This window comes from Anabrus simplex, chromosome 8 (assembly GCF_040414725.1).
Source record: "Anabrus simplex isolate iqAnaSimp1 chromosome 8, ASM4041472v1, whole genome shotgun sequence".
Classification (NCBI taxonomy): Eukaryota; Metazoa; Arthropoda; class Insecta; order Orthoptera; family Tettigoniidae; genus Anabrus; species Anabrus simplex.
Window position 1 is genome coordinate 13015398 of NC_090272.1, and position 25761 is coordinate 13041158.

Sequence of the window (25761 nt, forward strand, 5' to 3'; positions counted from 1 at the left end):
GTGGTTGACACAAGGGATAGATTCGTCTACTAACATAACAGGGAAACTAATAGTAGGTACATGAAATAACATGAGCTTACCTGAGAACAGCACTGAAAACATCCACTGACTATTACATACACACACTCACTCACACATAAACGTAAACTACTGAAAACACACATAATAACACTGAACAGTCCACTCGTTCATCCTACACAGCTAATCGTGCATATTTGAAAGTTTGTGTTATCCTTCAAAACACATATCTTCCCGTCCTGAGTCCAACAGTTTCTTGGTCGCCAAAAGTCCCTGGCACGATTTAATATACTTTTCCTCACACTTGTGAGGGACTCTGTGAGAAGAAGTCCACTCCCCTTGCACGCTTGGCTCGCCACAAACCATCTCGATCGTGATAGCGCAGGAATTTAATTATAATCGGGCGATTTCCTTGCGCAACCAGTTGTGCAGATGTCCGGCTTCGGCGCCCCAGCCGGTGACAGCGGTCAACGTCTCTCATTGAGAGCTCAATTGAATTTTTTTTATTATATCCAGAGACTTATTATACACATCATCAGACGGTTCTTGCGGGACACTGTGTAGCAGCAGGCAATTTCGGTGACTAAATTGCTCTGCCTCATCTAATGCCCCATCCTGTTTCTGAATTTTGTCCTCAATCGCGCTTAGTTGTTTCTTCAGGTCGCCAATTCCTGTTGTTACTTGCGACTTGAATGCCTGGAAATCGCCGTCCAGCGTTTGAAGCACAGTCGGAGGGTTGGCAGCACTTACAGCGAAGACCAAGAGAGCTTGAAAGTCCTTCATCACTTCTCCAAATTCACTTATTTTCCTAATTGCTTCTTTCAGAGCCATGACGGGAGCGTAAAACTCAAGCTTGTCAATTTATGTTCCACAACTATGCACAGATTAAACGCTTTCTGCATCTTATTATGCGAATCGAGTTGGAAGTTTACGGAGCGAAGTTAGTCATCGCCATGTTAGATGAATGTGCAATTTAGGCTTTTTGCCCACAAGAATGGTACTTCAACTTTGGAGTACATTTCATTCTACGTGTACCGCAGCACGTGACCAGCGACATATGGAGTGAAGCACCACTGATGCTGCGTGCTCTCTTGGCTCTCCGTAAGGGTTAGATTGTGATAATATGCTATGAAAAGGAGAAAGCATGTATCTGTAACATTCCCCGCGTATCAACGGAAGTATTTCCTCCCAACTTGTGTATCTTGTAACAACATAATAAATACGGTAATATTATTATTGCTTAGGGCGGCTAAGACAGCTGTGCAGCGAGCTGCTCTTCTGTCCTCAATGTTGGGGGCTTCAATGACCTCCTTGGGAAATAATTATACTTTTTGCTCTTATAGAAGAATAAATGTATAAATATGATTATGTAGCAATGTTAAGTATCTGTTTGTACCATCCTTTCTTGACTCGGGATTTCAAGGTGTATCCTTACCAAATTTCAGGGCAATCGTCCCAGTAACTTTCGATCCTATCGGGAACAAACAAAACATGTCTCAGTTTTAGTAATAGAATAGGTGAACGGCATAAACTTACGGCGAGTGTGACAACAAGTGAAGACGAAATATCACAATTTTTTCACTTATAACGATTCCAATATTTCGACATTTGTAATCTTAAGACAATATACTCTGTATTTATAGCGCCCAAGCAACACATTTTAGTAGACAATTCGGTTATTCCGAGGAAGGATCGCGCAGACGTAAATTGTGACTGTCTCCAATATACAGATACGGCTCGAACTGGTATTATGTACGAAAGACACGGAAGTAGCAGTAAACAGGGACATCTCTCTCTGGTGTTAGTAACAGCGCGCACACCACTAGTCTGCAGCAATGCACCAGTCCTAGCGACATCTGAACATGTTCTTTGTCGGTCCATGTAGCTATCAGGGCGTCCATTTGAAAACCGTGTGTTGCAAAAAATATCTGGAATTGCATACGTCATGGACAACGCTTGGGGCAGACTTACCCCTCAAACCGAGTTTCAGCGATTTCCTACACTTTGGAGACTGTAACACCTCGCTGATAAGTCGTCAACTATTCTGGTGACGGCTCTTGGTCCCGTCAACGATAGCTAACATGGTTCTGTTATTTGATGAGTCCCCATTAACACGTTCGTCGTGATGTTCTTTATCGTGAAGCTCCACTCCGAATTACCTGCAATAATGTTACACAAAAAACACGTATTTTGTTGTGAGAACCATAATTTCATGAATCAACACAATTCACGTTATGTCATACAACTGGATGAATGTTCATTTTTCCCACGGGATAATATCTTAACAATGGCCAATATGCCAAATTTCACTCCTCTTCGGCACAAAACATCTTTGAAAATCCACAGCCTGTTTCCAGTCATTCGACCTGGTCAGGAATGGAATGAATGAAGCCCCATCCAGCGGCGAGGATAGGAAATGTGTCCACGCTCCTCTGGGGCAATGAATAGATAATGCATGACAGATGAAATGATAATGGAGAGTGTTGCTGAATTGAATGATGGCTGCGAAAAGCAGACTACCCGGAGAAAAACCTGTCCTGCCTCCGCTTTGTCCAGCACAAACCTCACATGGAGTGACCGCGATTTGAACCACGGAATCCAGCGGTGAGAGCCCGACGCGCTGCCGCCTGAGCCACGGAGGCTTTGGATAAATTAGCTCATAAGGAACAGCCGCGCTGTAGAATTGTGGGAGGTATGCGAGTTAGTGATTCCTCCATATTTTCCCGCCTTTATCACATTTCATGGAAATAAAAAGGTTTTCCTTAAAATTTGCTTTACTTGACATCCGCGGCGATGGGCTAGGAGTGGCCATAATCTGCATCTGCCTGGTGTGAAAACGGGAAACCATCTTCATCTCTAACGACAGTGGGGCTCGAACCCGTGACCCGAAGAGCGCAGTCACTTCCTCTGTCCTGCGAGTTGTAGAAGTAGTGTTGAACACTATACCAGGAGCTCCACGGGGAGATTTCAGAACTCAGGTCTACTTTTGTGAAAGGGTCGTTTCGATTGGGACGAATCACGGTCTGAATCACCACAACATTCATTATTGCACCCTTGAGAATCACCACTGGTTAAAAGAGTCAGTATTTCAGGTCTGGTGTTGTATTTTGAGTGACCACCACGTTTCTTTGAGGGCCATTTGGCAGGTGCCAGATCCAATTGAATCATGACTTGTTAAAAGGGCGCAACTCCATAGAACCTAATTTCAAGAGACAGAAAAGAAAGTTATTCATCAACCGGTTAATTTTGTTCTTGTGAGTTGCACTATTCGCATGACTCAGCCTTTCTTTAATTCCTTAATTTAATGCAATTTACACACAGATTGAGGTGTTTAAAGTACAACGACTTAACAGTTCGTTCTTGAATATTCTTAGTATATGAGAGAGTTTGAAACCATTCACATGTAAATCTAAGGCTGAGTACTTGAAAAGTCATGAGCGTGACAGTTTTTGTCACTAACATCACCCCCTCTTCTTCATTGTTCAGTCTCCTAGTAAAATGTGTCTTCTGCTGTACCATAAGGAATGTTCGGTAGCACCTGTTGAATATCAGCTAGTTTGTTGGTGTTGATGGAATGCTAAAGTCTTTGGAAGAACTATTGCCTGTACTCCTGGCGGTGCAAGTCTGAAAGTATGACAAAAGTATGATGTATGGAGAAGGAACTGCACAACCTTTCACATCTGCAGAGTATTTGCACTCCATGCACTCTGCATATTTAAAGCTTATCTTCTCAGAATATGGGACAGAACGTTTCATGGTTTCCAGTGATATTGTTGTTTTCTTAAATCCTATCAACACTTCATCTCAGAAAAAATCTGAATATTATGCTGCAGGGCCCCAGGACTAAAGTTGTTTTAACATAACACTGTGTACGTTATTGAGGTCTGTATACCAATAACTCAAAGTCGCTAAAAATTGGACTTAAGCTCTTCAAGTCATAATTCAATAGAGGATGTGCCTCGACAACAGTGTCTTACCATATAGTGTCAGCACGACGCACGGTAGTCCTATATAGTGTCGTATCCTGGCGAACAGGTGAGCGGTGAGTGGAATCACCTGATGGCTAACAACAGTACTAAAAACGAAAGGGATATAAGATGGTAATTTGTAGGCGTTAGGTAAGTTGATTGTTAAGAGTTGAAACTCATATGATTTCGTATATATGTGCGTATATTGACAGATGATATACATAGAATATACACGTACAATTGAAGTCGGTCACTTAGTGTGACATACTGCAACTAGCCTTCCTCAGAACGGCTACTCCAAGTAAATGCAAGTGGACATTAGAGTGCCACTGGAATGCTAGGTGATGTTAAAAACAGAGTATCGTGGAGTCTCACAGAGATTCCTCAGCTTTAAGTTGCCAACTACGATGAAACCCAGAAGAACTAGGGCTCAAGTCGAGAATCAAAGTATGGATGGTGAATACCAAGTGTTAGCACCACCGTTCAACCTGATCTACTAAGAAATATTCTAAGTAGCGAGACCGCTTGGAGAAAAGGTCGCGATTCCCTAACGTGAGCGGAAGGCAAGGCTTCCAAAGCGAAGACTAATGCAATAAGACGCTTGTTCCTTCAATTACATACGTATTTAAAGGGACTAGCAATATGATCTGAGGGTCTCCCCTCCTCTTACATAAAGCCTTACTGGCTTACCATTGGTGCTACCACCTCCCCCGTGTATCTCAAATTCCACGCTATGCACGTGGCAATATTTATTAACATGAACTTGACTTCTCGCCCTTAAACCTATCCTCATAAAATAACTCCCCCATTTGTCTACTCGGGTGATGTCCCCGTATTTTGTATTGAGTTTTGGTGGGGCCTCTTTGATGTTAGTCATTACTTCTGTTTTTTCAAACGATATCTGTAGACCAGTTTGTTCGGCAATTTCCTTTAACATTTCAACTTGAACTCTAGCGGTTTCTACGTCGTTTGAGAGAACAACAATATCATCGACAAATTCTAAGCAGTCTGTTGTGGTCCCTTTGGATTTCGTTCCTATTCTTAGTGGACTGTAGTTGGTTTCCTGTAATCTCGCCCGCCAGGTTCTGATGAGCTATTCAAGAACGCAGTTGCAGAATATCGGGGATAGCCCATCACCTTGTCGGACTCCTGCTTTGATGTCAAAGGAATGCGAGGGACATCCGTGGAACTTCACCTAGGATTCTGTATGGATCAGGGTGGTTCTAATTAACGCCAACAGTTTCAAATCAACTCCAAATTCATTTAAGATGTTTAGCAGGACTTCCCTGTCAATGGAGTCGTACGATTTCTTAAAGTCCACAAAGGCAGGCACATACTGCTTGGACCTTAGTGTACAATATCTGATGATCGTTTTGAGATTTTGAATCTGTTCGGCTGTTGAGCGACTTTTACTGTACCCTCCTTGGTATTCACCTATTTGATGTTCGACTTGTGCTTCCAAACGCTCCAGGATGGCAAGCGATAGAATTTATTAAGTCACGGGTAGCAAAGATATTCCTCTGTAGTTGTTGATGTTCTTCATGCTGCCTTTCTTGTGTAATGGACGGATCAAAGCTATTTTCCAATCTCCGGGTAGGGTCTCTTTGCTCTAAATTTCTTCTATTTGCTTTTGCAAGATATCAAGTGATTCTTATGGGGCATATTTCCATAGTTCTGCTACTACTAAGTCTTCCCCCGGCGCTTTGATATTTTGTGAGACGGGCAATGTGGCGCTTGATTTCACCTTTGTCGGGTGGTCTGGAATCTGGGTACTTGAGTAAGGGTTCCTTGGTCTCAATGGGGCTTTGTGGTTTAGAGCAATTGAGTAAATTCTTGAAGTAGTCTGCCAGAATGCTACAATTTTCTTCATCTGATGTCGCCAGTGTGCCTTCCTTTCGCTCAAAGCATAGAGATGGCAGTTTATAGCCAGTGAGCTTGCCTTTGAAGGCCCTGTAGTACTCTCTGTTCTCATCCTTGCTAAAGTTTTGTTCTATCTTATCAATGAGAGATTTTTCGTATTTACGTTTCTCATTTCTGAACACCCTAGCTGCTTGGGCATGTTGGGTTTTGTAGGATTCCTAATCAGTTTCTGATTTCGTAGAGTAGTACTGTTTCCACGCATTGAGTCTTTCCTTGAGGACTGATTCTCAGGTACTATTCCACCAGGCATGCTTTTTGCTTCTCTTGATTTCTGCAACGTCTTTGGCGGCCACAACAAGGAGACTTTTAGTGTCGTTAAAGTCACAGTCATTTGGTCTAGCCTTCTCATGGAACTCTTCGACCCTTTGCCGAAGTGTATCGTTGTCGAAGCGTGTGATCTGTTTGGTTGTCCTCCTTGTGTTTTCAGGAATTGGTTTGAATTTGATCAGAGACATATAGTGATCTGAGGCCACATTGATGCCTTTCTTTACCTTGACATTCATAATCTCAGGGCTGTTTCTCCTGGAGACTGCAACATGATCAATTTGGAACTCTCCGAGAGTTTGGACGGGAGAAAGCCAAGTCATTTGCTTTCTGTGTAGATGGCGAAAGTGTGTCGACATGACCTGCAGGTTGTGATTTTCGCAAATGGACACCAGTCTTTTGCCGTTGGGATTGGTACTTTTGTGAGCAGGGTAATTTCCTATAACTTTCTTGTACTTCTGTTCACGACCTAGTTGGGCATTGAAGTCCCCCGAAAGAAGCTTGACATGGTGTTTGGGAATTTTGTTTAATTTTCATCCAGTAGATCCCAGAAATTATCAACTTCGTCTGGATCAGACTTGTTCTTATCGTTTGTAGGAGCATGAGCGTTAACTAGGGCGTAGGTTTTGTTCGCGCATTTAATTGTTAGTATAGACAGTCTGTCATTCACAGGTTCGAAATTTGCAACCGATTTAAGGATGTTGGTTCTAACAGCAAACGCGGTTCCAAGCATCACAGCTCCATTGAGGATTCCTCTTTGCGCTTTGCTCTTGAAAATTCGGTAGCCTTCAGATTCAAAAATCTCTTCATCCCGGTACCTTGTTTCTTGTCGGGTCATTATGGATATCTTATTTTCGCGAAGAGCTTTGGTGAGGATTTTCAGCTTGCCAGTTTGTGTAAGTGAATTTATGTTGAAAGTTGCTAGAAAGGTTTGGGATTTTGGCCTGAGTTTTTGACTCTTCAGGGTACACCGAGACGCTCCGACTCTTCTCTTGTATGATGTAGAGTCTCCCCAAGAATCCGAACGAGACTCGTGCGCCGTGGCGTTCACGTCGAGGGATTTATCCGAAGACTTAACCCCTGGGGTATGTTTCTTGAAATGTCATGCCATCATGCTTCTTGACTTGACTTTGCTTTGGACGGGTACCCATCCTTTTACAACTAGGGTTGTTAGCACTAGAGGTTGCCTCAAGATGTTTTCTGGCTTCTGGTCATTTACCAATCTTCGCTGTAACCCTTGTAAGGGACCAGTTTCTTCACGGTGGTATTTTGTATCCCTACTACCCTCTGACTGTGCTGGCGGCAGAGCCAGCGAGCTTCCCCAATTCCAATGGTACGCGCCCGATGGAGGTAACTGGTAAATCCCCACACGGGATTATTAATTATTATTATTATTATTATTATTATTATTATTATTATTAATCCTATCACTTCATTCTACAAAACATTTTTCTTTGTCTGATGGAGCATGCAGCTAAAATAACGAGTACGTTTGCTAGCACGTAGTTATGCACGTACAGTACAAGTTAGCGGCAGTCAACTGCGTTCACGTGGATCGACCTGGCTCATTGCACGCATCGTCATACGAATAATTGGCCTTTAACTTATTTTATAGTGTAGTGTAACATTTTTGCTTTACGTTTTGTTAAAAGCAAGTGAGAGTGATTTCATTTGTATTATATGTTCATAATAAGTTATTTTTAAAAGTGACCTGAAGTAGTTCTTGCGAGAATTCGGTCACAGTCATCGCAGTCTTCTGTTCACGTCGATGGCGCGAGCTCCCGCGAGTGCAGACACTCTCCATCCCAGGTAGTTTGATAGTAATCTACTGAGAAAATCTGGGCGCTATACTTTATGTGCCAAGTTTAGTTTATGATGTGTCTGGCGTTCCTCCACATTCTATTCTCCGGATATCAGATTCAGTCTTGGGTGAGTTGGGTATTAAGTAGCTCCCGCCAAACAAAACTCCTAAACCTTGCGCACCTTAATCTAAACAAACACTTCAGTTCCTCAAAAACAATGTTGTAGTAGTAAAGCGTGTTACTTAACTGTTGAATATCGGAATTAGTATTAGCATAAACAAACAGGCTTTCCGCTCCAATACATGTTCACAAAGCAATAAGACTATTGAAACGTAATATTAATAATAATAATAATAATAATAATAATAATAATAATAATAATAATAATAATAATAATAATAATAATAATAATAATAATAATAATAATATTTAAATAATAATAATAATAATATAATAATAGTGATAATAGGAATAAATAATAACAAAAATGATAACAATTAGCTGTAGCAGTCATCGGCTCGAGGATCCAGCAAACTCATCACTTGTCCTTATGCGTACAGCAACTTTCGTCACATTCATTGTTCCCTGACCTACTCCCGATCAATACCAAAACATCGACAGTCAGCACTTACATTCTAACCAGCCATAACACAAACAAAAGTCCTTACTTTTATGAAATCACATATCATTTACCCAACTCCACCCACTTAACTATGTACTCAACACCAATACTCTCCTTCCTATTAAATTTTATCATACTAACTCCATCCATTGCATAATATCCGATTATTAAACACGCTTGCCATAGATATACATCCCTATTCCAAACACATACCCCCTTGTCCATCCTCTAACTCACCCTCCTTCATTCTGCTCTCACAGGACTTTTTTACCGCACATAAATACCTGTTCAACTCGCCCCCGCTTTCCCACTGCTTAATAATCCATCTTAAAATAGATTGCTCATCCCCACTTCCCAACAGTTTCCGATGCTCGGCACTCAGTAATCTATGTCTTATCTGACTCATTTCTTTACAGTCACTTAATAAATGAAAAGAATATCGGAAACCCATTAGTGCATATGATCCGAAAAATCGGATCTTGGTATTTCAGGCTTTAAATTTCATAATTATGTGATTTCCTTTTCTTTCCACTTTCATATCTGTTCAGAAATTCCTTCTGAACAAGTCAGTACCATTAGTTAGTGCGTGCAGTTTGCCAGACTGATACAGTATTCATTAGAAGACAACATGGCGTCCCAGAGGAGCACTGTTCACAGCATATGGTAAGTATTTTGCAAAAATATCACTTATTTATAACATATCTGATCTCTTATTTGTTGTAGAAGTATTGCTGAGAATCCATGCTTTTGTTTGATATGTGTTTTAGACAAGTACGTTCATACGTTTTGGAAATAACGTGATTTATTTTCGTGGATCCGAAAAATCGGATCACATGCAAAGCAGTCTTACATTGTTCTCCTTATACAATACCAACTAAATGTTGTAATTGTTGTACGATGTTTCTGATCTCAACATAATGAGTACAATATTTGTTTCTCATTTTGTTTCAGCCTCCCTGTGGCCAAGATAATTGAAATGCTTGAGGAAGAGGACGAGGAAGACAGTGATGACACTGAGAATGTAATATACGCTGCAGTTCCAGCTGAGGGAAGGGAGACAGACATTGACAGTGATAAAACAGATGACGAACATGAGGATAACCTTAACCACCTTGGTTGGAGGATGATGATTAGCTCGTGTGAAATACAGACTAATGACACAGACTTTGAAGAAACCGAAAATTCTCTCGGACTTACACCAGAACCTATCGCGTCTGGTTCAAAAGTTGTTCAGGTATCTGAAATAGCTGAAAATGGTGGACTCCCGCGAAAGAAGAAACGTGTTCCGGTGAGGGAAAAACAAAATTTTACGTGGAGGAAATCAGATCCTCATCCTGTCTTGAAAACTCAGTGCGAACCAATACCTGTGTCTGAGACTGCAGAAACATGCCAAACACCATTGCAGTTTTTTCAGTTGTTTTTTCAAAGAATTTGGTACAGAAAATTGTAGAGGAAAGCAATAAATATGCAGCTCAGAAAAATGTTATTCTCGGCCTAACAGAGTCGGAATTTTGGGTACTGATAGGAGGCCTGCTTTTATCGGGGTATGCTAAATATCCCAACAGAAGGATGTACTGGTCAGCAGATGAAGATGTTCCCAAGCTTTTAGCCAACAGCATCCGCTGTAATAGATTTGAAAGTATTTTGCACTACCTGCATTTCAATGATAATGACAACATTGACCCGAACGATCGTCTGTACAAGTTGAGACCTATCATCGATATACTGAACGAAAATTTCAGGAGCCATGGTGGACTTGAAGAGCACTTGTCTATAGACGAAAGTATGATTCCATACTATGGGAAACATTATGCTAAGCAATATGTAAGAGGTAAACCAATAAGATTTGGATTCAAGAACTGGGCACTTTGTTCTTCGTCTGGTTAGATGGTGTCCTTCAAAATTTATACAGGGAAGGAAGAAAATGATGAGAAGTAGTTTGGCTTAGGTGGTGATACAGTTATCTCACTAATAAAATCTGCAGATGTACCCCCACACAAAGGGTTCAAGTTATACTTTGATAACTATTTCACGTCAATAAAATTGCTCAAACACCTGTCTGATGAAGGTTACTGTGCAATGGGAACTATTCGAGAAGGCCGTACTGAGAAATGCCCTCTTCAGCACAGCAGAAATGAAGAAACTGCCGCGTGGATCCAGCGATTTCCGCTCTTCGGGTGAAATACTTGCCGTCAAGTGGAAGGATAACAATGTTGTTACCATAGCAACAAACCACGGTGAAAATAGAGAGGGAACCTGCTCTAGATGGTCCAAGGAAAAGAAAGGAAAGGTGACAATCAAGCAGCCTACACTTTTTGGCTGCTATAATAAAGGAATGGGGGGTGTAGATCTAATGGATCAGTTAGTGGCGACATACAGAACCAGAATACGTAAAAAAAAGTGATACTGGCCAATCTTTGTTTACTTACTGGACGTTTGTATTGTTAATGCATGGCTGATAATGCGTAAAGTCTTGCTGGATGATGATAAATCGCAAAGTCTCCTCAAGTATCGAAGAGATGCATGCGTTAGTTTGCTGAAAGACGCATGGGACTGTTTCTAGAAGGGGAAAACAACCGTGTGATCCCAACATAGATAGTCGCTTCGACGTAAGGAACCACTGGATTATTTCCGTGAGCACGGAAAAGAAATGTCGCCAGTGTTCAGGTAAAGCAAAATTCATGTGCGACAAATGTGATGTAGGCCTGCACCCGAAATGTTTCAAGGCCTACCATTCATACTAGGAAAACAGTGGTGGTATTATGACTTAGGCAGTTTCTTTGAAGAACTCTACAGAAGTGTGATAGAAGTACAGAATTTTTAGCAAAAAATATTGTTTGTATCAACATTTGAGCATGTTTTTTGTATGTGAGTGTACATGTAACTGATATTCTGATAAAATCAACAATAAAGAAACTATCGTTGTGTTGTACTGGCCTTCTATTATTGAGCCTTCTCTTCCTCTCCCTCTTCCTCAGTGTATTTTATCCTTGCATGTGATCCGATTTTTCGGATCGCACCTCCCTACCAAAGTACGCAATATCCCGTGTTCTATGCATAATATATATTTAATGTACTTACATATGGTTAGGAAAACACAAAAAAATTAACTGAAATGCAATCAGGAAACTTCATGCACTAATGGGTTACAGACGTTGTGAGACTTCCAAAAGGATGATTACGGAGGCCGCATGTGAGTGTGTAATGAGACTGCAAGATGCATGAGAATGAAGCTTACACTTTATAACAACCATTACTAGTTCGTCTAATCTCTTCTTCTTATATTCTCATATCGGTGCCACTCGTGTTTTTAATTCATAACGATAGTCAAAACTACCATAAGGAATCCTCAATAATAATGATAATAATAATAATAATAATAATAATAATAATAATAATAATAATAATAATAATAATAATAATAATAATAATAATAATAATAATAATAATAACCGACTACTTTGAAAATCTCCTCAACTGTGAAACGCCAGTCGAAAAAATGACACTTATTGTCCCTACAAATACCAATCCTGACTCACAGCCGCCAACCTTCGAGGAACTAGAAAAGATCATTTCGAGCCTTAAAAACAACAAAGCATCGGGAGAAAACCAGATCACAGCCAAACTTTGGAACAATGCCAACAAGGAAGCAATAGAATCCCTTCAAAAAGTTTTTGAAGAAATCTGGGTCAAAGAAAGGAATCCAGAAGATAGAAGATTGCCCTTATCCACCCAATCCACAAGAAGAGGGATAAAATGAACCCCAACAACTATAGAGGCATACCACTTTTGGATTCAGAAAGGGGAGATCCTGTCCGGAACAAATCTTGAACCTTAAAAATCTCATAGCATACCAGAAATCTAGGGCATAAACGTACGGCATCACCTTTATTGACTTCCAAAAGGCGTATGAATCACTAGACCCGGAAAATCTCCTTCCTGTACTCAAATAATTAGGTCTAGATAACAAAACAACAAACTTCATTAGAGAAACTCTCACTAATACATTCTCCAAAGTCAAATTCACGGGAGAATTGTCGGCTTCTTTTGAAATCCAAACTAGTGTCCGACAGGGTGACGGACTGTCCCCCATACTGTTCAATTGTGCGGTGGAAAGGTAGTTAGAGAATGGGATAAGACAACCAGTGGTGGAATTCGATTGGGATGTGTAAACAAGGGTATCAAGATCAAATGTTTAGCTTTCACAGATGACATGGCCTCAATAGCTGAGACGTAGGAGGAAGCCAAGATGCAGTCCATCGAACTACTGAAGCAAGAAGGGAAGATTGGTCTCAAAACCCCTTTGGAAAAACGAAAATAATAACCAACATAAAGAATCCTAGAAAATATTTGCAGTGGGGGAACAAAAAGTAGAGATCGTCAGGGATTTCAAATACCTTGGTGAATGGAACAGTTGGAATGGTCTTGAGAAGAAAGCAATGGAATCTCGACGAACAAAAATAGAAACAGCCTTCCAGCTTACGAAAGACACCCATAACAAAAACATCCCTCTCCTGGAATTCCAAGATCATACATTATAATACAGTAGTCAAGCCTGAGGCCCTTTATGCTGCAGAAACAGCGTCTATAATTACGTATGGTGCAATGGAAAAGTTGGAGATCAAGGAAAGGAAATACTACGAAAAATTCTAGGCCCCAAATTCATAATAACGAACTTTCACACATCAGCAATGAAACCCTGTATTGGAAAACACAAAGGATTTACGACACAACAAGGAAAAGGAGAAATTACTTCTATTTCGACTGTTTCCGTAATAAGAAAACCGAGCCGAACTGGTTTAAGGAAACTGAGAAGGACCTACGAAAATTCCAAATTACAGAAGAGATGATTGTAGATTGATCTGCAAAGAAAATAACCAAAGATAAAATAAAGAGGTGAAGGGTGAAAGGGTGAAGCCCAAACGACTATACAGAATTTCTGAAGAAGAGAGGAAGGCAAGATCTGAAAGAATGAAAAAGTACTGGGAGGACAGGAAAACACAACTCACTAACCATCGATTGATCTATAGTCCCTAAAAGTGGGTGAAACGGACAATAATGATAATAATAATAATAATAATAATAATAATAATAATAATAATAATAATAATAATAATAATAATAATAATAATATGATGGATATCACTTTTATACCGATGACGACTAAATTTACTTTGGCGCTAATATCAAAGATATATCGAACGCAATAAAACGTATTAACTTGGACGTTCAACAACTCAGTGCGAGAGAGATGTGACATGTGATGTGTGATTAGTTTTTCTTTTTTTTACAATTTTCTTTCCGTCGCAGCGACACAGACAAGTCGTATGGAGACGATAGGATAGGAAAGGGTAAGGAGTGGAAACGAAGCGGACGTGGCCTTAAGTATTTTTCTGCTGTGAAAACGGGAAATCGAAAAACCATCTTGAGGGCTGCCGACACTGGGGTTCCAACTCACTATCTCCCGAATGCGACCCTAACCACAGGGCCGAATCGCTCTGTTTTCATGATTGTCGGCATTTTACTGTTTTTGTAGTTGGCTTTTGACCTCAGTTTATGTTTTCCCTTAGAAATGGCTGTGGAAGTAAGGAGAAATTGAAGGAACTTACTAGAAAATTGAATCTAGCAAAGAAGGCAGCTAAGGATAACATGATGGCAAGCATAATTGGCAGTCATACAAATTTTAGTGAAAAATGGAAGGGTATGTATAGGTATTTTAAGGCAGAAACAGGTTCCAAGAAGGACATTCCAGGAATAATTAATGAACAAGGGGAGTGTGTATGTGAGGATCTTCAAAAGGCAGAAGTATTCAGTCAGCAGTATGTAAAGATTGTTGGTTACAAGGATAATATCAAGATAGAGGAAGAGACTAAGGCCAAAGAAGTAATAAAATTTACATATAACAATAAGATACAAAAGTTGAAAACTAGAAAAGCGGCTGGAAATGATCAGATTTCTGGGGATATACTAAAGACAATGGGTTGGGATATAGTACCATATCTGAAGTACTTATTTGATTATTGTTTGGCCGAAGGAGCTATACCAGATGAATGGATAGTTGCTATAGTAGCCCCTGTGTATAAAGGAAAGGGTGATAGACATAAAGCTGAAAATTACAGGCCTGTAAGTTTGACATGCATTGTATGTAAGCTTTGGGAAGGCATTCTTTCTGATTATATTAGACATGTTTGTGAAATTAATAACTGGTTCGATAGAAGGCAATTCGGTTTTAGGAAAGGTTATTCCACTGAAGCTCAACTTGTAGGATTCCAGCAAGATATAGCAGATATCTTGGATTCTGGAGGTCAAATGGACTGTATCGCGATTGACATGTCTAAAGCATTTGATAGGGTGGATCATGGGAGACTACTGGCAAAAATGAGTGCAATTGGACTAGACAAAAGAGTGACTGAATGGGTTGCTATATTTCTAGAAAATAGATCTCAGAGAGTTAGAGTAGGTGAAGCTTTGTCTGACCCTGTAATAGTTGAGAGGGGAGTTCCTCAGGGCAGTGTTATCGGACCTTTATGTTTTCTTATATATATAAATGATATGAGTAAAGGAGTGGAATCGGAGGTAAGGCTTTTTGCGGATGATGTTATTCTCTATAGAGTGATAAATAAGTTACAAGATTGTGAGCAACTGCAACGTGACCTCGAAAATGTTGTGAGATGGACAGCAGGCAATGGTATGTTGATAAACGGGGCTAAAAGTCAGGTTGTGAGTTTCACAAATAGGAAAAGTCCTCTCAGTTTTAATTACTGCGTTGATGGGGTGAAAGTTCCTTTTGGGGATCATTGTAAGTATCTAGGTGTTAATATAAGGAAAGATCTTCACTGGGGTAATCACATAAATGGGATTGTAAATAAAGGGTACCGATCTCTTCACATGGTTATGAGGGTGTTTAGGGGTTGTAGTAAGGATGTAAAGGAGAGTGCATATAAGTCTCTGGTAAGACCCCAACTAGAGTATGGTTCCAGTTTATGGGACCCTCACCAGGATTACCTGATTCAAGAACTGGAAAAAATCCAAAGAAAAGCAGCTCGATTTGTTTTGGGTGATTTCCGACAAAAGAGTAGCGTTACAAAAATGTTGCAATGTTTGGGTTGGGAAGAATTGAGAGAAAGAAGAAGAGCTGCTCGACTAAGTGGTATGTTCCGAGCTGTCAGCGGAGAGATGGCGTGGAATGACATTAGTAGACGAATAGGTTTGAATGGCGTCTATAAAAGTAGGAAAGATCACAATATGAAGATAAAGTTGGAATTCAAGAGGACAAACTGGGGCAAATATTCATTTATAGGAAGGGGAGTTAGGGATTGGAATAACTTACCAAGGGAGATGTTCAATAAATTTCCAATTTCTTTGAAATCATTTCGGAAAAGGCTAGGAAAGCAACAGATAGGGAATCTGCCACCTGGGCGACTGCCCTAAATGCAGATCAGTATTGATTGATATGTATTATTTTTTTGTTTTTGCAGCTGCTTGTACTGTATTTTCATTATAACGTATTGTTTTCATCTTTCTGTTTCGTATTCTTCGTTATTACGTGTTCTCCAAATCTTGTATTTAGCTTAGTTACCTTTCATTTTGTAACATATGGTATATTTCTTGTATTGTCCTGTAATTTACGTGCTTAAGCTAAGAGAAGGTCATGAGCCGTAACTTGGCCACTGCTAAAGATACAAATTCATTCATTTAATTTCATTTATTCATTTTAATACGGAGAAGTCAGGTACCTCTTCTGATAATTGTAAACAAAGGAGATTTGAGCACCTGATACGATCACTGCTTCCCTATTCACCAAGTCAAAAACAAAACAAAAACCATAGTGGTGGAGTGCAGTCGAATGAAGTCAGGTGGTGCAGGAAATACTAGATTAGGAAATGAAGTCTTAAAGGAAGTAGATGAATATTGTTACTTCGGTAATAAAATAACTGATAATGACATAAGTAAGGAGGACATAAAATGCAGACTAGTACAGGCAAAGAAGGCCTTTGTTAAGAAAAGAAATTTGCTTACTTCGAACATTGATATAGGAATTACAAAGATGTTTTTGGAGACTTTCATCTGGAGCGTGGCATTCTATGGAAGTGAAACATAAGGGGGAGGGTTAGAAGACAGAAGACATCTGTAGTAAGAGAAGAATTATGGGACATTAAGTCGCAATCAAGACGCGCATTTGCAGTGGACGAATTAAAACCAATAGAAGAAGTATCAGATTGATAAGGAGAAAAGTTATCCGACAAGTATGCCATAGTAAATAGCCAAATCAATACGGAGAAAGAAGACAAGTGCACAAATAATGATAGAAATATATGCACTGCTACCAAACTTGTTATAAATATTTAAAGTTTAGTGGACATTTATATTGATAAACTAGACATAGGAAAGCAGCGTGCGAATGAAATAAGTGCGGTAGGAACCAAACGCGCAGTGAGAAGGTAGTGGGCCCCCACAGGAAGTGAAAAGGGACAAAATAAAAGCAAATATTAACAATTTGAATAAATATATTTAATAACCAACAAGTGAAAGAAACATCTTTAGATAAGATAGAAAACACCAGATAGGGATTTGCCCCACAATAAGATATATGGAAAACCTCGGAAGGCGAGCAAAATATGCCATATTTACAATATCGAGTTTGAAATACATCGAGAATGGAATAACAACGGTGAGAAACAGTCACAGTGTATAGTGAAAGAACTCCAGTCGATCAAAGGCAAGAAATGGAGAGTAAAACTGGAGAAAAGATTATCTTTGCCTGGTAGTTAAGTACTGAAGTGCAGAGCTAGCAATAGGCGTCGCACACAGGCATTAAAGTTCTCATTGTCCAGAGTATAGTCCGTTTGAAAAGAATGAAGTCTGCAAATTTAACTTTTAACGCCGGTGTAAGCTGGCAAGAGCAATCTACATAAGAAGCCAGATAGCCGAATGAAAAGTCTAAAGTCCAGATAACATATTCATAGGTCTTGCTCACCAAGCTGTCAGCAGGTTTGGGTTCAAGATGGTAACGGCGGCAGAAGGTAGGAGTAGAGAGATCATAAGAGATTAATTGTCTAAATTTTCTCATCGAAATTTACCCTACATAGCTTCTCCTATTTGAATGCTTTCCAATTTACTGCCGTCTGGCAACCTCACTCTCCTCTGTGAGAAGGCACTTGTGGATGGATTCACTCTTCATCCAATTTCCACCAAGTTTTCAACATTCTGCACTGCTTCTATGTCCTTTCCAATTAAAGCCATATCATCAGCAGAACCCACACACAGCTGGAATCCATGAGCAGGTTCAATGATGTCGTATCATCAACTCCCAAATTAATTAAGTCAGTGACAAAGGGGAATCCTTGAAATACGTCTTTGAGAAGTCGTATTTCCTCGGATCCATTCAGGCCAGGTTCATTCATGATATTTTCGTCCTGAATAAGATCGATAACCAAATTTCGCAGTGCGAAATAGTCATCTTTTAAGATGTTCATGGCAAGCATTGGCATGTTGAACACTTCTACACATCAATCCCATTCTTGGGACAGTCAATATTGACGGAAGTGTTGATGTGGGTTCCAGGGCCAGAGGCTGAGCAAACGGCTATCGAGTACTTTTTCCATTCAAGGTCTTTGAAGCTGATTGCAAGACATAGTTTAGACAGCGGACCGAGACTTCTGGACTTGCTTCAGGTAGGCGTAGAACATGAGCTGATCAGAGAAGCGAATGACACCAACAAGGGTTTGCCTGCCTAAGTGTTAACCAAATATCGAAGAAGAGATCTTCAAGATTGCTTCAGAAGAAGAATGGGCTTACGGAAGTGACCTAAAAGTCAAGCTCACCAGTGGGATATTATCCAGCTGCAGAAGGCGTCCTTAAGAAGAACAAGCGAGTTGGTACATGAAGTTTCGTTTGACAAAGTATTAACGAATTCTGTAATCCTGGGAGCGAATCCAGGTATCTCGGAATATCACCGAACTGCGGACGCTGACCCGAAACCTGAATATCCAATGGTAGCTAGATAAAGCAAATAAGATCCAGCATCACTATTGGCCATTACATAGAGGCTCTACATAGTACTGTAAAACATGGCATGGACGAACCCAAATGATGAAGAAAGTATTGGCTGCAATTCTAGCAGAGCTGTCACTGTACAAAATCGGACTGGAAACAGAAACTTTGGATCGAAGAGCAAAAATTTGCCTACAGGCCACTGAAATGAAGTTCCTTCATCCTTGCCCCCAAAAGACAATGGAGAGACAAAATAAAGAACGGCAAGAACTTGAATTGAACAAGAGTCAATTGAAAAACCGTACAATTTTACAATGATATGGACATATGACAGTCTAGAAAGCCAAGCATGACGGCCGAGAGGATTCGTTGTTCTCACCACACGACACTTCGTACTCTGCAGACGTTCCGGATAAGCAGCTGCCGCTTGGTAGTCCATGGCTGTTCGGGGTTGCTGTGGCATAGAGTTTGGTTTGGTTTTTTGTAGACATATAAGGGTGACTGCCGGGCATGTACCATCAGAGGTAAGAGAGGACTCGTGATGATTTGGAGAAACAAATGTCCAAAGACCTTACAAATGTGATATAAATTGGCGGCAAAATATAGAACATCAGTGGTGGATGGATAGGACGAACTGCAGAAGGCTGCTGAACTCCCGCACCTACCTTGATGATGCATACACAAAGTGCTTCTTGAGCCTTTGAGAGTGCCGATGCCTACTTTCACACATTGTTTCTCGTAGAAATCATACTTTTGACATTTTACTTTTGACCCCAGGCTACCATATCGCATGTAATTCAGGACCTTCAAGGAAACACACGGGTATGTTACCAACTGTTCAGGGTAAGTAAGGGTGTATCCACAGCTCTGTCACTCTTTATGTTGCAGTAGACGCAGCTCCACTCTCCACAGCTTGCGGAGCTGGATGCGCAAGCCTCGCCCACGAGACTCGTCCTCAGAGGAACGTCGCGCTTTGCTGCCGGACGGCGAGGTGACGCCACCTCACGGGCCTGGACCGGGGCCCATGTCGCCAGCATCTCGACCTGCCAGCCCCGGCAGTTCCATGTCTTCCGACAACGAAGGTGTGCTCAACTCCCCAGTGTCCCGGGCTAGACGACCGAGCCGGACTCACCAGCAGCAGGCGGCAGCGGCGGCCGTCCACAACGCCCTCAAGGCGCAGGACTTCCAACTGTGCGTGACAATAATCGAGGCGAGACAACTGGCGGGCCTCAACATGGACCCTGTGGTCTGCGTTCAGGTCGGCGATCAGAGGCGGTACACCAGCGTCAAGGAGAGCACCAACTGTCCGTACTACAACGAGGTGAGGTCCGCTTTTATGTCTCATGTGCATGTCGAGTTCTGTTTGGCTGTTGGGTTGTCGAGAAATCTGACATCCTGGCGACGAGGATGTCAGCTATCAGGAGCGTAAACTGCTTATAGCAAAATTTAACTAGATTAACATTTATGAACATTTCTACAGATTAATTTCAAAATGAGGGGAATATCACTGGTAGCCGTGTGAAAGTTTAAATCTAAGAACCGATATCTAAGTCCGTCTAAGCGATAAATGCAATGAAAATCATGATTTTTGCGGGTTATTTTAACTTTTCTTTATTTCTCGTCGTAATTGTATCCGTTTAGCGTCAGTTCCGTTATTGCGAATTAATGGTAAGTGTTAGTGTTGGTTATGCCTGGCCCACCTGCCTCTTACCTGCACGCCCCGGGTTCGATTCCCGGCCAGGTCAGGGATTTTAACTGGACCTGAGGGCTGGTTCGAAGTCCACTCAGCCTACGTGATTACAATTGAGGAGCCACCTGACAGTGAGATAGTGGCCCCGGTCTAGAAAGCCAAGAATAACGGCCGAGAGGATTCGTTGTGCTGACCACACGACATCTCGTAATCTGCAGGCCTTTGGGCTGAGCAGCGGTCGCTTGGTAGGCCGTGGCCCTTCGGGGCTGTTGCACCGTGGAGTTTCGTTTCTCTTCGGTGGTGGTGGTTAAGATAAAGTACGAATAAATGCTAAAAGCAGACAATAAGGTACTCTCATTGAAATATTGATGTACAGTAGAAAGTTAACTCCTGCACGCGCGATGTCGTGGGAGGTGGTGTCCCTGGTTCGCCATCCTGTGCTGCGCACTGTTTGATCCCATTCAGTTTTGATTTAAATTGTAACAAGTTCTAGACGACACTCTATCGCTTATAATATTTTCATTGTTAGTTTTGAAATTACGCTTATCGCTAAACTTAAAGACGGAAGTTGTTTTACTGAGAGCAGTTTATAAAGAAACTATTGAAACTTGTGCTATGTTATTCCTTAATTCAGATGAATGAACAAAATTCCTAGCATTTTGTGGATTAAAAACCACTTTCTTCTATTACTCAGTGATTCTTGTTGGCAACATTATTGAAACTGGTCTCAAACAGACCCAGTAAACAGGTTTCTTAATGTTATAAAATGCAATGTTAATTTTTTTTTCTGCAGATATAATAGTGAATGCTATAATTTCCCAGGTTTGTGTTTGGGGAGTTGTTATGTGAATCATCCTGGCAACGTCTAAACGATTTGAACATCTGTCCGTAACCTGAAGAGCAGCCTCAGAATCTCAGACTGTAAAGTTCCCACTTCGTTCCTCAGTTCAGCACTTGTTTCTATCAAAACTAAGAGTCTAATTCCATTGATGCCATCTTCTTGCTCACGGCAAACAACAAGAACATTTTCTCTGAAATGAACATTTTAAGAATTGATTGTTTTGTTTTGTTTTGTTTTGTTTTGTTTTGTTTTGTTTTGTTTTGTTTTGTTTTGTTTTGTTTTGTTTTGTTTTGTTTTGTTTTGTTTTGTTTTGTTTTGTTTTGTTTTGTTTTGTTTTGTTTTGTTTTGTTTTGTTTTGTTTTGTTTTGTTTTGTTTTGTTTTGTTTTGTTTTGTTTTGTTTTGTTTTGTTTTGTTTTGTTTTGTTTTGTTTTGTTTTGTTTTGTTTTGTTTTGTTTTGTTTTGTTTTGTTTTGTTTTGTTTTGTTTTGTTTTGTTTTGTTTTGTTTTGTTTTGTTTTGTTTTGTTTTGTTTTGTTTTGTTTTGTTTGTTTTGTTTCGTTTCGTTCGCGTTTAGTTATTTTCCTGCTGAGTGGTTTTGCATGTTCAAGGCTAATAAACGTGTTTAGGTATGAGGCAGAGGGCACTAATAATGCCGTTGGACTACCCTGGAATCGTCTGTTGTCGGTCACAACTGATGGCACCCCGACGATATACCTTGGATTTCTTGCATTCGTGCGGGGGAAACGTTCACAATTCAGAAAACTGTAATCTCATTACGCCCTAATGCAATTTAAGTTCAGTTTCAATCTTCTCTACCAATGTGCGGCGGCTCGCTGGCTGATCTGAGGTAGTGTGTCAAAATACACTGAAGAAAATTGAAATTGCAACACCCAGAAAGAGTGGTGATACATTGCTGCAATTGAACATGCAGGACGAGTGTTCGATTGTCATTCGATGATTACACTTTCAGATCCCTTTGACCGCAAGTTTGGACAACAATCAATACAGGATGTGCCCACCATGAGCTGCAATATATTGATGAATTCATCTAGGCATGGAGTCAATAAGGCCCTGGATCGCTTCCTGAGGAATTGTGCTGCACTGCACGGGTCAGCTTTTGCAGTGTTGTGGGTGGCTGAGGACGGTTGGCCAGTTGTCGATCCATCATGTCCTACACATGCTCAATAGGACTGGGATCCGGGGATCTGGCGGGCTATTCTAAGGTTGTGATTTCGTGGAGCGCTTCTCTGGAGATGCGTGCAGTGTGAACCCGTGCATTGCCCTGCTGAAACATCCCATTAGCAATGTTCGCCATCATAGGGACAACCACTGGATTGAGTACCCTATCAACGTACAGTCGAGCAGTCATACTGCCCTCAACAAGCACTAATTGTGATTTCACATTAAAGCCAATAGCTCCCCAGACCACAATGTTTGGTGTTGGCCCTGTGTGCCTCTCGACAATAAGATCTGGGCGGCCCCTCTCCCCGGTACGTCGGCGCACACGATGCCGGCGATCACTGCGGGCAAGACAGAAGCGCGATTCATCACTAAAGACGACCCTATGCCATTCGTCGACCCACGTCGATCTTTCTCGACACCAGGCCAGCCTTACATATCGCTGTTGTGGGGTCAATAGAACACCTTCTGCAGGGACACGGGCTCGTAAGCCAGCTGCACGCAGGCGATTACCAACTGTTTGTTGCCACGTGGGATGCCACAGCTGCTCGAATTTGCGCTGCTGTTGCATGGGGTTCCATTCGGGCCATCCGAATGATGCGGCGATCCTCTCTCACAGTTGTCTGTCGCGCTGGGCCTGTGCCAGGTCTACGAGTGTGGGTACCTTCATTTGACCACTGCTGCCATACACGTTGTACCGTAGATGCCTGTCGGCCAACACGTGCAGCGACAGTCCTTAGCGATAATCCAGCCTCACACAGCCCAATTATCCGAGCCCTCTCAAACTGCGACAGTTGTTGATAGCGTGCTCTTCTCTGTTGTCGAGGCATGCTTGACGGGGAACACTTCACTGCGCAGACTGCAAGTCAACTACGCTACACCAGAGTCCGTATACTGGAGTTGATTCCTCCGCGACCAATCACGTGGGAAGACCTGTAGCAACAATCCAATGGGTCTGAAACTTTGATCGTTTACATACCTACATGGCATCGTTCCATATCTTGAAAATCAACACAAACGACCAATGTCTTCATGGTGTTGCAATTTCCATTTTCTTAAGTGTATTTTCAGTCTTCTTGAAACCATGTGCCTTCTTCTTTAAATGAAAGAAAAGCCTTCACCGGAACTCCGCTTTCCTGCCTCGGTTGCAAATATTTCCTTACTTGTGGATCATACTGGGATTTGAACACCTTGAGTATCACTGGACAGAGGTGTGCGTTCATTCGCAACTCACACTGTGGATGTATGCGATGGAGGAGCTTCAAGTGACATCCAGAGGGAGGCAGTTCTAGTAGTTCCTTTCTCAATGGCAGTTCAATATGCATATGCAAATGCAATAATCGAACCAGTTGTAATCGAGCAAGCGAAGGTAGAGGGCGCATTGTGTTGAGGGAAGGATATGGGTATTACTACTCCAATGTCGATGGCACGGACGTGTGAAGTGTGAGCGTGCGGCATATGCGAAAAATAACTGGCAACAGGTATCGCCCATTGCAGCAGCAATACTACTTGTTCCAGACCACTGGGATCATTTGGCTGGGAAGAGATGGAGAAGATCAAAGAAATAATCAGAGAGGTGTGTGAGGCGCAACAAACAGAGCTCAAAGACCGGCATCTGGGCTCACTCGGCGAGCTATCAGTCAGCTTCGTGGACGTTCAATGTTTGTTTTAAATATCCGTCCGCCTAGCTGTGGAGTTCTCAATTGCCTGCAAAGTTCTTATGTTTTCCAAGGGGTCCGTGACACGTAAACTGTTAAGGACCTCGTGTTGGTGAGCAAATTAGTATACATTCTCAGTGAGAAAATCAAAAGCATTTTAATCAATAATCAACGTCAACATTAATTAATGAAGCAAAGGTCATTGAATATTCTTCTCTTCTATTGTTCTCGTTCACTTCACGGAATCTTAAACGGATATTTCAGTTATTCCCATCTACCAGATTCATCCCAACATCGGCACAGAATGTCCTCTTGTCTATACTGCTAATAAGAAGAGATGGCGTCTGACAGGTAAGGTTGGAGGGAGGAGCACTGCACGTGTCATTTCACGATGTTGCCACATTCCAGCATTCCTTTCTGTACATGCTCTTACCCCTCGCTTCCGGCTCACTTGTTCTCTCCGTCATTCTGACCACTGTGATCTGTTGTAGACTGCCTGGCCAGGCGGTGTCGTCCCATTTGCGATCACTCTTATACAATCAGGTTCTTATCAGTGACATACAGTCAGGTTGCTGTGAGGGAAATCCTTACTGAAGGATTAGTACAGGAAGACATCCCTCAAGTAACTGGTGAAACTGGGAATCTTACGAATCGTATGTTGAAAGTCATTAAATTACTTATATTTACCGTTTGAGACTGATGCGTTTATATCGGGATTGACAGGGAATAAACAGGACTCAAATAAACCTTTTATTTACCGAGCTGGATAGCTGCAGTCGCTTAAGTGCGGCCAGTATTCAGTAGATAGTGGGTTCGAACCCCACTGTCGGCAGCCCTGAAGATGGTTTTCCGTGGTTTCCTAATTAATTTACACAGCATGTTTCTACTGCCAGATGCCCTTCCTGGCACCAACCTCAGTTGAGGAGCTAATGAAGACGAAATGTGTTATGGTGAATAAAATTGGGTAAGGGGTGCCTATGGATAGGAACTGTACCGGCATTTGCCTGGAAGTGAAGATATTAAGCCACAGAAAACTATTCTGAGAAGAGCCGACGGTGGGATTCGAACCCACGCGTTTCCCGAATGCAGAGCTTGGCTCCATAGCCACAGAGCGTTAAAACGCGCGGCCACTCGGTCTACTTTCATCTGTATAAATAAAATTATAATTTTTGTCTGTACGCTTCGATTAGATGTACAAGATTCCAGAACTTAATGTTAAGAAAATGTTTAGATTACAATAAGTTGAAAAATGACGATTCTATAATGTTAGCGCGAAGAGAATATATTGCGTTCGGAAAATAGTGGGTTCGAATCCCATTGTCGGTAGCCCTGTAGATGGATTTCCGTGGTTTCCTATTGGAACCTTTCCCACCGTCCCCCATGACTCATGGGACCATGTGACAACAAACCAACCCTTTCGGGTCACGAACACATGGGACCATGCTCCACGGAAGTCGATAGTCAAGGGATCTTTTTGGTCTGTGCCGATTTCTCCTCATTGGGATTGTATACTTAATCCACTCACATGAAGAGTTATCGACCATTCGACTCAGCTAGATCAGAGCTACTCTCCCGTTCCTGAGGTCTGAACACGGACTCCTCAGGGCCGAAGAACGTTCGCGGCAAATAGAGGCTATCAAACATATACTACCTTAAAGGCCTACAATGAACGGAAGAGGATTTTTGGATGCTCGTTTTTCAGCAAAGAATAAGCACAAATAAGTTTTCCAAATTTACTAAGGCGCTCGTTGAAATATACACATACACTATGACATCCTTGGTAAACTAATATAAATTGACAAGTTGA

At 41.4% G+C, this 25761-nt stretch overlaps 1 protein-coding gene across 1 annotated transcript in view; it reads left to right on the top strand.

The window, feature by feature from the left end:
• The first annotated feature begins 17302 nt into the window (after nucleotides 1-17302).
• mfr (misfire) overlaps nucleotides 17303-25761 on the top strand; it is a 426204-nt gene continuing 417745 nt past the window's right edge. Inside the window, exons 1-2 of the mRNA XM_067152717.2 lie at nucleotides 17303-17313; nucleotides 19479-19908. Coding sequence (XP_067008818.2) covers nucleotides 19513-19908 — 396 coding nt within the window. The 5' untranslated portion in view covers nucleotides 17303-17313; nucleotides 19479-19512. The remainder of the gene's footprint in view (nucleotides 17314-19478; nucleotides 19909-25761) is intronic.